General features: G+C 42.9%; 2 protein-coding genes across 2 annotated transcripts; both read left to right on the forward strand.

Moving 5' to 3' along the window:
* The first annotated feature begins 530 nt into the window (after positions 1-530).
* naf1 (nuclear assembly factor 1 homolog) lies at positions 531-5,106 on the forward strand. Its single transcript, XM_079336997.1, is given in 9 exon segments — positions 531-641; positions 988-1,214; positions 1,735-1,882; positions 2,506-2,599; positions 2,694-2,776; positions 2,970-3,130; positions 3,545-3,596; positions 3,767-3,907; positions 3,910-5,106. Coding segments are annotated over 8 exon segments (1,341 nt in total). The 5' UTR covers positions 531-641; the 3' UTR covers positions 4,345-5,106.
* Positions 5,107-5,199: 93 nt separating this feature from the next.
* LOC306819607 (CD209 antigen-like protein C) lies at positions 5,200-10,839 on the forward strand. Its single transcript, XM_079336998.1, has 6 exons — positions 5,200-5,446; positions 5,477-5,754; positions 6,545-6,652; positions 7,668-7,828; positions 9,442-9,545; positions 10,535-10,839. The coding sequence occupies exons 2-6, from the start codon at positions 5,640-5,642 to the stop codon at positions 10,677-10,679; spliced, it is 633 nt and encodes a 210-aa protein (XP_079193124.1). The 5' UTR covers positions 5,200-5,446; positions 5,477-5,639; the 3' UTR covers positions 10,680-10,839.
* The last annotated feature ends 2,639 nt before the right edge of the window (positions 10,840-13,478 follow it).

Consider the following 13,478-nt stretch of genomic DNA (forward strand, 5'->3'; position numbering starts at 1 on the left):
TCAGAAAGAAGATTGTATTTCATTCATACATGCACTCTGTGAGTATATACACTGTAATATTTGTATTTATTTGTTATAAACCACACAACTTCTACACCCTTTTGTACAATTTGTGTTTTGTATATCTCACCCTTTCAAATTCTATTTTATTTTTATAACATTTTATTATTCAAGCTGAATCGGTCGCTCCCTGCTAAGCGTTGGGACTAGCTCTGTTACTCAGCGAAATGCCAAATGAAGCAGTAAGAAATCCAACTAGTCTCACAGATGACTGTAAATCCTGAATCATTTTGAATCATAGATAGATTTTTGAATCAAATTGTGACCCCAGGAATCGAAAGAAATGAAATTGAATTGTGAGACATCCAAATATTCTCAGTCCAACTGATATATCAAGAGTATTATTTGTGTCCCTTACAGACTGTGTTTCCACAGGTGCTGTGTGGTCCAAGTGTGGTTATTTAAAAATGAACATATCTTGGTTTTGGTTCATTTATGTTTTTCTCTCCTAACAACTTTGTGAAGTGTGCTTTTATTTTGGAGGGTCAGAACGGATCCAGATTGTTTTGAATTTGCCAACTGCGCTTAAGAGTTTAGAAGCTTCCTCGCAGAGCGGATAGTTTACCTTCACAGACACTCAGGTAAATGTTTTTTAAATGGTATGTATGCACACAGCTTGTCTGCTGGTGTTTCCTCTCAGATCACACTGCCTTGCAGCTTGTGAGCCTTTTTAACTTAAAACTTAAAGTCTTTAGTGGATGTTAGCTCGTTAGCTTGCTTAGTTAGCCGACTCGTGCTAGCCTGGATGTAGTTTTAACATGTTAACAAGGCTGATTTTTAACAAAAGTGGTTTTAGAAAGTGGTTGAATAATGGAGGAAACTACTGTATTTTTTATGTTATGAATTTATGCTGTATTTTATTTATTTCCTAATATCATCATTTGTGTTTTATGTGGATCATGTAATATGTGCATACTTGCCTTTCAGATGGATGAAAAACAATCCGAGGAGACTTTAGAGGTGAAAAAGGAGGATGAAGAGGAGATGGAGGTCACCATGGCAACGCCTCTGGAAAACGTCAGTGTCGATGGAGATGCTGAGTTATCAAACACACAGACAGTAAAAATAGAAGACGCAGCAGCAGCAGCACTTTGTTCACACAGTGAGAGAAAGACGGAGGATGATGAAGATGAAGATTCAGAGGATTCAGACAGGTATCTACACACAAAGGACAAACAGTTTATTAAAGGGGACATATTAAACCCCTTTTCAAACAGTCCCCCTGTGCTCTAAGTGAAACATCTGTGCGAGAGCGAGAAAGCCTGAGACACCCAGGATCTTCCAGAGAGGGGGCGTGGTCAGAGACAGCTTATTTACATATTTAAAGCTACAGACACAGAAACAGCCTGTTCTCAACAGGGCTGAAATAGAGGGGTTTATAGACATGATCAAATACAGGATCAGAGTGGAATTACAACAACACACTTCACACACATGTTGAAGAGAAGCTCTGAGACTTATTTAAAGTATTTAAACGAGGAGAATATGTGACCTTTAAATAAAAAAACAGATTATATTTTATGTATCAACTTGGTGATGCCGAGCACAAAGAGTGTACAGGCCTTTTTTTTCACTGTGATAGTTTGATGTCCTCCTATCCTTCTTTAAGACATGGTGAGATGTGAAAAGTATCAAACTGTCATTTCACTTTTGCTCTTCCTCTCTTTTCCTCAGCGATAGCTCGTCCTCTTCCTCCTCTTCTTCCTCCTCCTCTTCCTCTTCCTCCTCTTCTGCTATTATTCGCGTGTTGGAGGGGGATGACGATGACGAGGGTTTCAGTCAACCAGTGCCCATCAAGACACGAGATGAAGTCCTGCTCGAGGTCAGTCTGCTCACACAGAGGAAAAATAACGTCCTGCTTGTGTTTCCTCTGAAGGAGCTCTTCTTCTTGTTGTGACTGTCGGAGATGTTGGGGAACAAGGAGCTGAAGGATTGTTTACCTCCTTTGCTCTCAGCTTTAGATAATAACATAAAGCATTCAGGTTTGCTGTTCTTTGTGGAGTTTTCTCCTACGAGCTACAGCACACTAGTCGAGCTCTCATCCTGCAGGAAAAGTTGTTCAGCTCAGACCTCAAGTCTGCTGGTCACTCTTCAACATGAATATCAAACTCCTTCAATCAAAAGAGAAGAAGAATTTGTAAATGTTTGATTGTGACCTCATGAGGGAGTAAAAGCAAGAAGAAGTCGCTCTGCCAGCCTGATCTGTGTCGCCGTCTTTCAGCGTTCAAAACACAATGAATGGGGATGCATTTGTTGCAGAGATAATGGCAGTGTGTGTGTGTGTGTGTCAGCATTTTATACAGGCATGCTGCTTGCACTGGTGTATAAGACGCAGCCAACTTTTTTGGCCAAAGGGTTTTAAAAGTGCGTCTTATACTCCAAACATGGCGGTAGTTCTTTGCGGCATCAGATGAAATCACCTGCTGTCGTCATGTTTGTGTTCAGGAGCTGCCTTCAGTCGAGGAGCTTTCTGTGTCCTTACCAGAAGATGCAGAGCTGCAGCCCGTAGGAACCATCTCCAGTATCATCCAGCAGCTCGGTAAATATTCACTCCTAGTTCGTCACGTTACCACAAATATATGAGACTGAAAAAAACAAACATCTAAAAAATAAATAAATATCTCTGTCTGCAGTCGTCATCCAGTCTCTGAAGGACACGCCCCCTCTCAATGATGACAGCATCATCTTTACATCTGATAGGGTGGCTGTTGGAAAGGTCAGTGCTTTAGCTCAGTCTACAGGAAGCGGTGCCTCGATCCCCTCTGACACGTGTGTGTGTGTGTGTGTGTGTGTGTGTGTGTGTGTGTGTGTGTGTGTGTGTGTGTGTGTGTGTGTGTGTGTGTGTGTGTGTGTGTGTGTGTGTGTGTGTGTGTGTGTGTGTGTGTGTGTGTGTGTGTGTGATGTTTCAGGTGTTCGAGGTGTTCGGCCCGGTCTCCAGTCCACTCTACATTTTACGTTTTAACTCTTCGGATCAGATCAGCGGAAAAGGACTGACAGAGGGACTCACTCTTTACTACACGCCGCACAACAAAGAGTTCACGGCCTACATCCTCACCCAGCAGCTCAAACTGTAAGTGCACACGGAGGTTAAAGACTAACGGCTAGTTGTCCTCTGTGCTGGGTGGCACCAGGTCGTCGAGTTCGATCGGGAGCTTTAACGTATGACGGTGTTGCACCAGCTGGGATCGTTCTATGTAGGCAGAAAAACTAAATCTTCCACCTACTGTAGGTGCGAAGTCCTCTCTCAAACCTGGTTGTCATGGTGATGGTTTTGAACAGTTTGAGTCTAAGGCAAATTGTTAGCATGCTCAACGAGCGCACCGGGAGCGAGAAGGAAGACAAAGGAGAGAGGATCTGTGTCCTCGGGTCACTCCAGATTCTCTGCTTGATTCGTTGTTGTAAAGCGGTCATTACTCATTTGGACTCTTTGATTGACAGCTAGTTCCTTTTTGAAACCGTCTGATAAGTTGTGTTGACCTTTCAGTTTGAAGGGATCGGACGCATCGTGGAAGAACGACCAGGAGCCACCTGCTGAGGTAAGCACGTTATACAGCCTATTAATGCCATCAGTAAGCCACACATGTGACTGTATTTTTTTTTTTTTTTTTACTCATTTAATTGATTTCACTGAACGTGAAGTTTCCATCACACTCCCAGAGAACGTTGTTCAACTTATCTAGAGAGTAATATGTCGATCTCTGTCCAGGCGTTAGACTTCAGTGACGACGAGAAGGAGCAGGAAGCAAAAAGGAAAGTGAAAAACTCCAGAAAGAAAAAGGACAACAGTACAGGTAACCACACACACACACACACACACACACACGTTTATGCTTTATCAGATCAATACCTGAACACACGTTTTTTACTTCTCTCACTTTCCTTTCTCACCTTTCAGATAATCCCGACCACACTACCCAGAACCCTTTGCCACAGCAGCGCGACACAAGGGGTTTCCCACCAAGACATGCAGGGGCTTCGTTCAGGCACCAGAACCCAAGACATAAACAACCACCTTTCCAAAGCTCACACGCTCCACCCAGACACGCACACCAACAGTTCAGACACACAAACATCCCTCCCATGTACCCCCCTCCTCACTGCCCTTACCCCCCTCCCCCTCCTCACCACTTCCCTCCACCCAACTTCCCTCTCTACCCTCCTCCTCCTCCCTCTTTCTACAACCCCTCCTTCTCCTCTCCTATGTGGCCTCCAAACTCAGTCCCCTTCTCCAGCCTCCCCCCTCCCCCTCCTCCCCCCCCTCCTCCTCCTCCTCCTCCTCAGTGAGACCCGACCTGTACCTCTGTACAGGTAAACATTCACAATCAAGTAACTAGTGACGCGGCAGCTCAACATGCTGGACCAACTTGAGTTTCTGCGACCGCTTTGGATTCGATTTTGAAATATATCAGTTCATTTTTACACAGGATGCAGTCCCTCATCAAAATGTCATCTTTAACACATTTATTTTAAAGTTAACTGTTTTTTTAGACGCAGTTACTAAACACAAAAGAAGCTTGAAATTTGACAAACTCCGACTCAGCAGGTCGGATCAGGAAAACATTTGTTATGGTCGGAAGAAATCGGTGCATCTCTTCTCTCTGCAGACTTCAGTGATGAAAACTGTCTTCTTACCAGGCATGTGAATCATGACCTAATTAAAGCCTGGCATTAATGCATTGGTTTGTTTTATTTTAACTTTGTTTGATCATAGAGTAAGGTCATGTAATGCAGTAATACAATATAAATGTCTCACGTATTGCCGCTGTATTTCAGGTCGCACGTTCAGATTTAGTTTTTTGAATGTTTCCCTGAACTTTGAGAATCTGTCATCTCATCGACTTGTTTGCTTTTTGTTTGTTTTTGCGGAGAACTTCAGGCTCGTGGTGTGTGATGAGATTTGTAGGAACATAAACACACTGGCTCCCCTTTTTTCACTGGATATAATCTCTGAACCCCCGCTGTCACTCTTCTTATGATGTAGTTGTATGTATAAACCACAGTCTCTCCATATGATGCTTCAATGGTAAATAAATGTTCTTTACTTAATCTGTCTGTTCTTTTGAGACGTGTTTTGAACTTGTGCAACGTTTTCTGTCACTGTTGTGTAAAGCTGTGCTCACGCTCTTCCACAAGCTTTTCTCAACAGGACGTTTCTACACTGAGTGACACAAATCAAAACAGTCAGTACATGAGAATCTGGATTTAGATTTATTGACTCAACAAAGAATTATTTTTGAACTTCTGGTCTTCAGCTTTGATTGAAATGCAGAAACAAAAATGTTTGATGTCAGCAGACTGGCTCATTAAATTCATTTTCGAGTGATATTACTTAAGTTAGTCATTTTTTACCAGAAGGTTCTGCATTAGTAAGTAGTCTCGTATTTCTGTTCTGTTTCCTTTTTAGTCATAAATCCAGAAAATATTTACAATGATTTAACAACAAGAACCTGTAAGACCACATGACACAGAGGTTGAAACCTTTGATGGCACAATACTTCCTCCACACGCGAGGACCATTGACGTATAGGAAAAAGCCTCAGTGCAACATAAGACAGAACTTCAAACCGCTCTGACTCAAAATGGCCGTCATCCTCACCTCCAGTAGGTCTTATGTTAATGCTGAGGCTGGCGTGTATCAGGAGTTCCCCACAGCCAAACCCAAGGAGGCTGCGACAGAGAAGACCAGCAGTCCCAGTGAGTATCAGAGACAGCTGAGCTCTTTGAAGTGTTCTGTGTAAAATAACAAGAGCATGACCCAAGCTTATCTGATTTAAATGAACGACTGGTGACTTTAGTCATACAGTTTTTGTATTTCTTATTTTTTACTTCCCATTCCTCCCTTTTTAAGTTTGATTTCTTTCTTTTTCATGCAGGACAGTAGAGAGAGTTTGAAATAGGGGTAAAAGACTTAACAGTGACGTGCAGGAAAAAAGCGCAGGTCAGAGTCGAACCTGGGACAGCCGCTTGGCTCTGGAGCACCCGGCCTTCTTCCTCTTAACGTTTTTATTTTTGTGTTCTTAGATTTTTGCATTTTTTCTCTTACTGAAAAAAAAATCAATTTCTGAGCTGCACGGCTGTGATTGGGACACTGGTGCACTTTTATTTACAAGGCCATGCTCGGGCTACTCCCCTACTACATGTGCCACCTAATCACACAAAGAAATGTTGATTCTTACAGTTTGGGTTCAAATGATCAGTTGTTGCTTTCCTGCACAGAACTGGGGAAAAAGGTCTACGGCCACGCTGCACATGCTGCAAAATACTTCAAAATAACTGAACTCATTTCTTTAAATGCCTTTAAATCCAGGCTGAGAACACATGAGACCTCCTCTGCTCGTTTTTTTATCATCATTTTAATTGCTGTCTGTATGTTGTGAGTGTAACGTCAACAGGATTCCCTTGAAAAATAAGTTCTTAACCACAGTGGGACTTTTCCTGGATAAATAAAGGTTAAATGAAATGTTCTCTTTCTTGTATGTTATAGACTTGGGACATGTCCGTGTGGTTCTGCTGAGCGTCGGTCTGCTGTGTATTCTTCAAGGAAGCCTCAACATCGCTCTGAGACTCGCTCTCACTGAGCCCTCTGTTAAAGGTAGATCATCCAACACGACGCTGCAGCTGCAACAAGCTGGAAAACATAATGAATCCTTTAATCAAAGATTCAGTTGTATCAGCAAAGAGGATCAAAAACCTTAAAAACTGGTGCTCACCTCTCACGCGATATAAATATCATCGGCTCCTCTCATCATCATTCTGACACTGCCCTGAAACGTTAGTTGTGGGGTAGCAGTTTCTCTCCTGCATTCACACATGCAGCAACAATATGTATTAGGAGTAGAGATGAATCGTGAGGCAGTTAGAAATCATGCTTCTCTTGTTTGACCTCGATGTGAGCGTCAGCAGCTGTGGAGCAGAGGCTGTTTTATGTCACAAGCAGGCGTTATCAAGGCCACTGTGGAGCAAGATTTTGAAATTGAAGACGCAGCAGTGACATTTAAGGTGTGGAAGCAGTTTGGCTTTCCCAGCAAAGAAAAAGAAAGAGGTGAGAAGATAACACACAAATAGCACAACCAAGATGATGCAGCATTTAATCGACAGCTCAATGACAAGCTCCAGTTATTTACCCTTGCTGCAGTTATTAAAGTAACACACCAAGCTGACATGCAGGTTTGCAGCCTCGCTTGCCCAAAAGAGTTCAAGAGCCAAAAAAGGTTTCGAGGAGAAGTTGTGTTTTCATGGAAAAAATTAAGAGGAATCTTTTTCAGTTTTAATTCCTCTTTAATCTCTTTTTGTCAAATAAATCAGGAATCGAGTTACGTGAATCGTTGCACCCCGAATACGGAGACGACACTATTTAATACTGCTAGACACGTAACACTTGGTGATCACAGACGCTCTTATAGCAGCACTTTCTGATCTGGCTCTTTGTGCAGTTCTCAAAGTGTGACCATTAACAGGCTGAACATCATGCTGCTGAAAGAGACTGAAGATCATATACTCATTAGGAAAGTGGTTATGGAGGGAATAAATCAATTTACAGCCTGCACCTTGTGATGTTCATTTGCGTGTGTTGCATCATGACACTGCTCTGTATTGTGACACATAAGGTCCTGTTGGCACAGAGGGACGCGGCTGTCCTCGGGGCTGGCTGATGTTCGCCTCCAGCTGTTACTACGTCTCGTCTCAGCAAAGAAACTGGGACGACAGCCGGGAGGACTGCCTGCAGAGAGACGCTGACCTGGTGATCATCAACAGCCGACAGGAACAGGTAAGTTAATATTCCTGTACTGCTGATTGGTTTCAGTAATTTATTATTATTATTTAAACATCAAGGAGATGTTGTTGGTGGAGTTGAGGTGATGTGTCATAGCTGTTTTCACACATGCACTCTGGATAATATCGAGATCATTTCATCAGGCCTCCTCCAGAGATTCTCCCATCCTGGCTGTTTACATATACACCTCACAGTGGGAGATTATACCTGTCAGACAGGAGGGGGACGGGGGGGGTCTCCTGAGTTAAGAAGTGAAAAAATGGACAAAGCCTTGAGTCGGCTACTCAAGGCTTAATATATCAATGCTATGTGTCGTCCAATGGGATGACAACATCAGTAAAAGAGTGGAGAACAACACACGAGTGAACAGAAAACATTATGCAACCGTTTAATTATGTGCATGGAGGACTCCTCCCGGGGCCGCCTTAGCTGACTCCTTTCCATGTGGAGGAGTAGCGATAGAAAAACAACATGCACATACAAACTTTCTGACACAGTGTCCTGTCGGATGAAAACCGCATTGTTCCTCTTGGATCCGAGGTTCGGCTAACGGCCGGATCCTCCTCTCCAGGACCCTGGAATAGACTTTCCCAGGGCGGTTGAGGAATGTGACTCCCCTGTAGTTGGAAGACACCCGCCGATCCCCCTTTCTTGAAAAGAGGGACCACCACCCTGGTCTGCCAGTCCAGATTCACTTTCTATGTTACAGAGACGGGTCAACCACGACAGCCCCTGCACATCCAGAGACTTGAGTAACACAGGGCGAATCTCATCCCTCCTCGGTGCCTTGCCACGGAGGAGCTTGTCAACCACCTCAGTGACTTTGGCTTGTTTGATGGATGAGTCTCAGACTCTGCTTCAACAGTGGGAGACGTGACAGTGGGACTGAGGAGATCCTCGAAGTATTCCTTCCTCTGCTCGACTACATCCCCAGTTGGGGTAAACTGGGGTTTCCCGAACTCCTCCCAGGCCCGAGTAACGCCCGATAGGACTCCTTATTCAGCTTGTAGGGAGGCTTGAGACTTCAACAATGGAGGTGGAGAACATGGTCCACTTGGACTCAATGTCTCCAGCGTCCCCTGGGATCTGTTGTTGCCGGATGTTTCCAACAGACTCTCACAACACGTTTGGTCCTGTTGAGTCTGACCGGCTTCTTCCGACATCCCCGTGCTCGAACATGGTGTTCATTACGGACAAACTGTGACTAACACAGAAGTCCAATAGCAGAGCACCGCTCGGGTTCAGATCGGGGAGGCCGCTCATCCTGATCACCCCCCTCCAAGTCTCACTGTTGTTGCCCACTTGAGCATTGAAGTCCCCCCAGTTGAAGCACTATTCAGCACCTCTCCCAGGGACTCCAAGAAGGCCGGGAACTCCGCACTGCTGTTCAGACCGAAGGCCAAGACAATAGTCAGAGACCTGTCCTCTACCCAAAGGCGTAGGGACGCGACCCTCTCGTTCACCAGGTTGGACTTCAACACATGGCGAAATATGACACAGAAAACCTTTTGGGATTCATGAAGGAAGAAACAAGGACGCAGGATATTCATCGACTGTGTGAGATACTTCTGGTGTGTCAGAGTCTGTTGTTTGTTGTTTCATGACAGGCCTTCCTCACTGGATTCTCCATGGCAGCGTGGGTCGGGATGACTGACAGGGAAGAGGAGGGGACTTGGCTGTGGGTCGATGGAACAGAAGTGGACAAAGACAGGTGACGTATTTATAAACATTTGAGCAACCGTGCTGAGAAAACTAAATGTTTCACTATGTGTGCAGATCTTTATTACGACTATTTAAAGGTGTAAAAGTTGTATGTAGTTGCTTTAATATAGTTAATATAAGTTGTGCTTGTTATAACCTTTTCAAAACCAACTTTGTTTCTGTACCTGTCTGTAAACATAACACATAATTTCTGCTGTAAATTTCACATTTTAATATGGGTGTGTATGTGACTTCTGAGGCTGCTGCAGCCCGCCACCAGTGGTCACTGGAGGAACTGCAGATTTTAACACTTCAGCGCTGGCTTAAATGATCAACACTGGAGGAGGCTGCTGGGTTTTTTTGGTGCTGTAAAGATTGAACATCAGCTGGATTAAACATTTATTTATTTTTTTTAAGATTTGTTTTTGGCTTTTATGCCTTTATTATAGAGGGAGGACAGTGGATAGAGTTGGAAATCAGGGAGAGAGAGTGGGGAGAGACATGCGGGAAATGGGCCACAGGCCGGACGCGAACCCTGGCCGCCCGCGCGTGAGGACTGAGCCTCAATACATGGGGTCGCGCGCACTGCCGCTGCGCCACCGGCGACCCCTAGGATTAAACATTTTTAATGTACCAAAGCGAAAAACTGTTGTACTGCCAGTAAATGTGTAAAATATTAACCGAGGCTGTTACTGATTTGTTTGTGAGGTTTCTTTAGGTACCTAAAATAAAGTTTGCTTCAAACTGTGTTGACAGCAGTATATACTTTTAGCTTTTGTGTCCTTAATCCAGTCTTTCCAAACAGGTCCCATCAACTTTAGGTAATACACGATGTGACGGTTCTTCAAGAGGCGCGTCAGCTTCATTAGGTTGACTGAAAATGAGACAGGATTTCCAGCATGTAACAGAAGTCTGACGTCTCTCAGGCTTCGTCCATTAATAATTAAAGTCAGTGGTTAAAACAAGTATTTAAAGGGATATTCCTTCTTCTGCTTGTAGTTTGCAGTGGGCCAGAGGTCAGCCTGACGGAGCGTTCGGAGGAGAAGACTGTGGTGACCTTCGCACAATGATCACTTTCATCGGTTTGAACGACTTCAACTGCAGCGCCAGAACCCAGTGGATCTGTGAGAAAAAGTTACAGTAGCCTGCACTGTGTCATGGTGTGTAACACACAGTCAGTAATAAGATGTAACTGTATCATTGCATGTGTCAAAACATCTGACGTCTCTTTGTTCTCAATGACTCCTATTGTTCTTCTGTTTTAGTTAAAATAAAATCAAAAGGCTCAAATATTTAACATGCAACACAGATCTCTGGTTTCAATGTAGGAATTGTTAAGATTTGTGTTCTGACTCTTTTATCATTTATCATTTCTCCTTTTCTAACGTCTTTTTTCTTTTCTGCTACCTTTTCCCATGATGCATCAGGTGAGTCATTGTTTGGATATAGTTCATATTTGATTAATCGTCCTTTACCAGATCAAAGTGATTCAGACATTAATGATCAGCTACTTTATTTAGTACGTTAAGCAAAAGTCCCACTTAATTTTTTTTCTGCTGTTGGTGGTGGCCAGCTGAAAATACATGAAGCTACACTAAACAGGAACAGTTTTGAGATTGCATATTTATCTTGTCCTAATTGGTTGATAAAAGTTGTTTAAACTCAATAAGTCACAAACAAATACTTCACACAGCTGCTGTGTTAAATATCCTAGTTGCAGTTATTCAAAGCATATATTAGGTCACGCATTATGCAAAATATACTTTACTGTGTTTTTCAAACACTTATGAGGAAAGTCCATCTTCGTCTTTTCAGAAAATATGTGCTCAAACAGGCTGTTTGGAGATTTTCCCTTCATGACATCACAAAGGGCAGTAGCCCCTCCCCCAGGTGGGTGACACTCCCACAGCTAGGTGTTTGTTCTGCCCTCTGAGTCTACCTTCTCACCGTAAACAACAGGACATGGAGCGAGAAAGCACCGAGTACAGCCGAGCCCTTCCAGAGAGGGGGCGTGGTCAGACACAGCTCATTTACATATTTAAAGCTACAGACACAGAAACAGCCTGTTCTGAGCAGGGCTGAAATAGAGGGGTTTATAGACATGATCAAATACAGGTGTTACGATACACACAGTGTGTATAGTGTTTGGACCCAGACACCCGACTCAAAGACAGGTTAAATGGTGTAATGGTTCTTTTAATGAACAGACCATATAGTGAACACAGGGGAGGAGACACAGGAGGAGCAGACATACAGAGGGAAACAGACAACACACACAAGTGTGAGGGCACTGAACAGAACCTAATCATAACAACAGGATTGGAGTAGATTTAGAAAAAGGCACGTCAGCTCTGTGACTTACAGTATTTCAACTGGTTGAAGAGGAGGATGATATGTGACCTTTAAATTGTTCTCTATCCAATGATATCAAAAAATGTAAGGTAACTCTGAAATAGCGCGAAGTCTGCAAAATTAGAATTCTTGACCTATACAAAGAGCAACAGGTTGTTTTTAAACACATATTGAAATAATTCAGAAAATGTGAGTATGAAGAATTATAAAGATCAGAAACACCTTTTGTTTCACACGTTTTTCTGGAACAAAACAAAACAAAAATAGTTCAACAGACTCCTTCACATGTAGGCAGAAAAAAGGTTGAACCTCAATTACATGAAACTATAGAGTTGATTTTTACTGGGCAGCAGGTGAAGATGCAGTTTAACTTCTAACATGTTCAAACAAAAGTTCTCAGAAGATGATTTTGTCCCACAGCTCAGATTAAAAAACACGATTCACCCAAAACTGCAACTTCAGCTTCACATAACTCCAAAGGTTTTAAGGTGTTAGGCCACCTATCATTCATTTCATCATACAGCAAACTTGAACTGACCTCGGCCCTAAATCAACACCTGCTTTCTGACAGAGACGAGACTTGAAGACAGACAAATCTGTGTCAAGAATGGATGTAATTATGGGGGACTGCTTTTCGACTGCTTTCACTCTCCGTACATTCTCCTGCATCGGTCCAGAAGAGACAGACTGATAGATAGATAGATAGATAGATAGATAGATGGATAGATGGATAGATGGATAGATGGATAGATGGATAGATAGATGAGCTCAGTTCCATATCGTCTCACACACACATGGACACAGATGTAATTTCACTCTGCTCAGGGTTTTGCATTTCTCAGTGGCAGAAATGGAAGCATCATCACTCATCAGAGTCAACACCTGTCACTCTGTGGTTTACTCAGAACACACACCGGCACTCGGCCATGATCACTCATTTACATACTACACTCTAATAAGACCAGTATTGTTATCCTGTAACTCTGTTTATTGTGTTTTTTAAATACTTTATATGACGTTGAAGTAGCTCATGGTTTGGTTTGTCAATATTTATATCTGCTATGAATAAATGACAAAGTTAAGTCGGCCTCCATAGAGGCCGATATGGAGGGAGGGACCGTTAAATAATTAATGCCTTAGCCCCCTTTCTTTTTGGTATCCTGACCTGTTTGGAGGTCCTGTCATGACTATAAACAAGAATATAAACATTGAAATTTGTTGCGCTCTCTCACAACTTTGACGTTACATAAAAAGGGTTCATACCATTTTAAACGTGATATGTGTCTTTGTTGTAATTGTAAGTAATGGTGAGTATTTAGGCTTTAAAACCAACCTTTTTGAGAACCCACAAACGGAATTAAAGTGCGTCGGGAGAGGGCGTAGGGATTGGTTTAAGAGAGGCCCTTCCTCCCTTTTGACCAATCAAGTAACAGACAGAGAGGTGGAACAAAGCCGTCCTTAAGCCTCCTTCAATCAGCTATGTACTGATCTGTAAATTAAAAGAGAAATACCCCTAATTATGCAAATCTCTGGCAACCCATGTATCCCTTTTATAAGGTAAACAGAAAAGTTTCTTAAAAACGACTTGGTC

This window comes from Symphodus melops (genome assembly GCF_947650265.1).
Source record: "Symphodus melops genome assembly, chromosome: 2".
NCBI lineage: Eukaryota > Metazoa > Chordata > Actinopteri > Labriformes > Labridae > Symphodus > Symphodus melops.

Bases quoted from the DNA above. Each gene is read 5' to 3' on its own strand.
- LOC306819607 (XM_079336998.1), top strand. From the start codon at position 5,640: ATGGCCGTCATCCTCACCTCCAGTAGGTCTTATGTTAATGCTGAGGCT. The intron at 5,755-6,544 runs GTGAGTATCAGA...TGTATGTTATAG, and splicing joins AGAGAAGACCAGCAGTCCCA to ACTTGGGACATGTCCGTGTG. The intron at 9,546-10,534 runs GTGACGTATTTA...TTCTGCTTGTAG, and splicing joins ACAGAAGTGGACAAAGACAG to TTTGCAGTGGGCCAGAGGTC.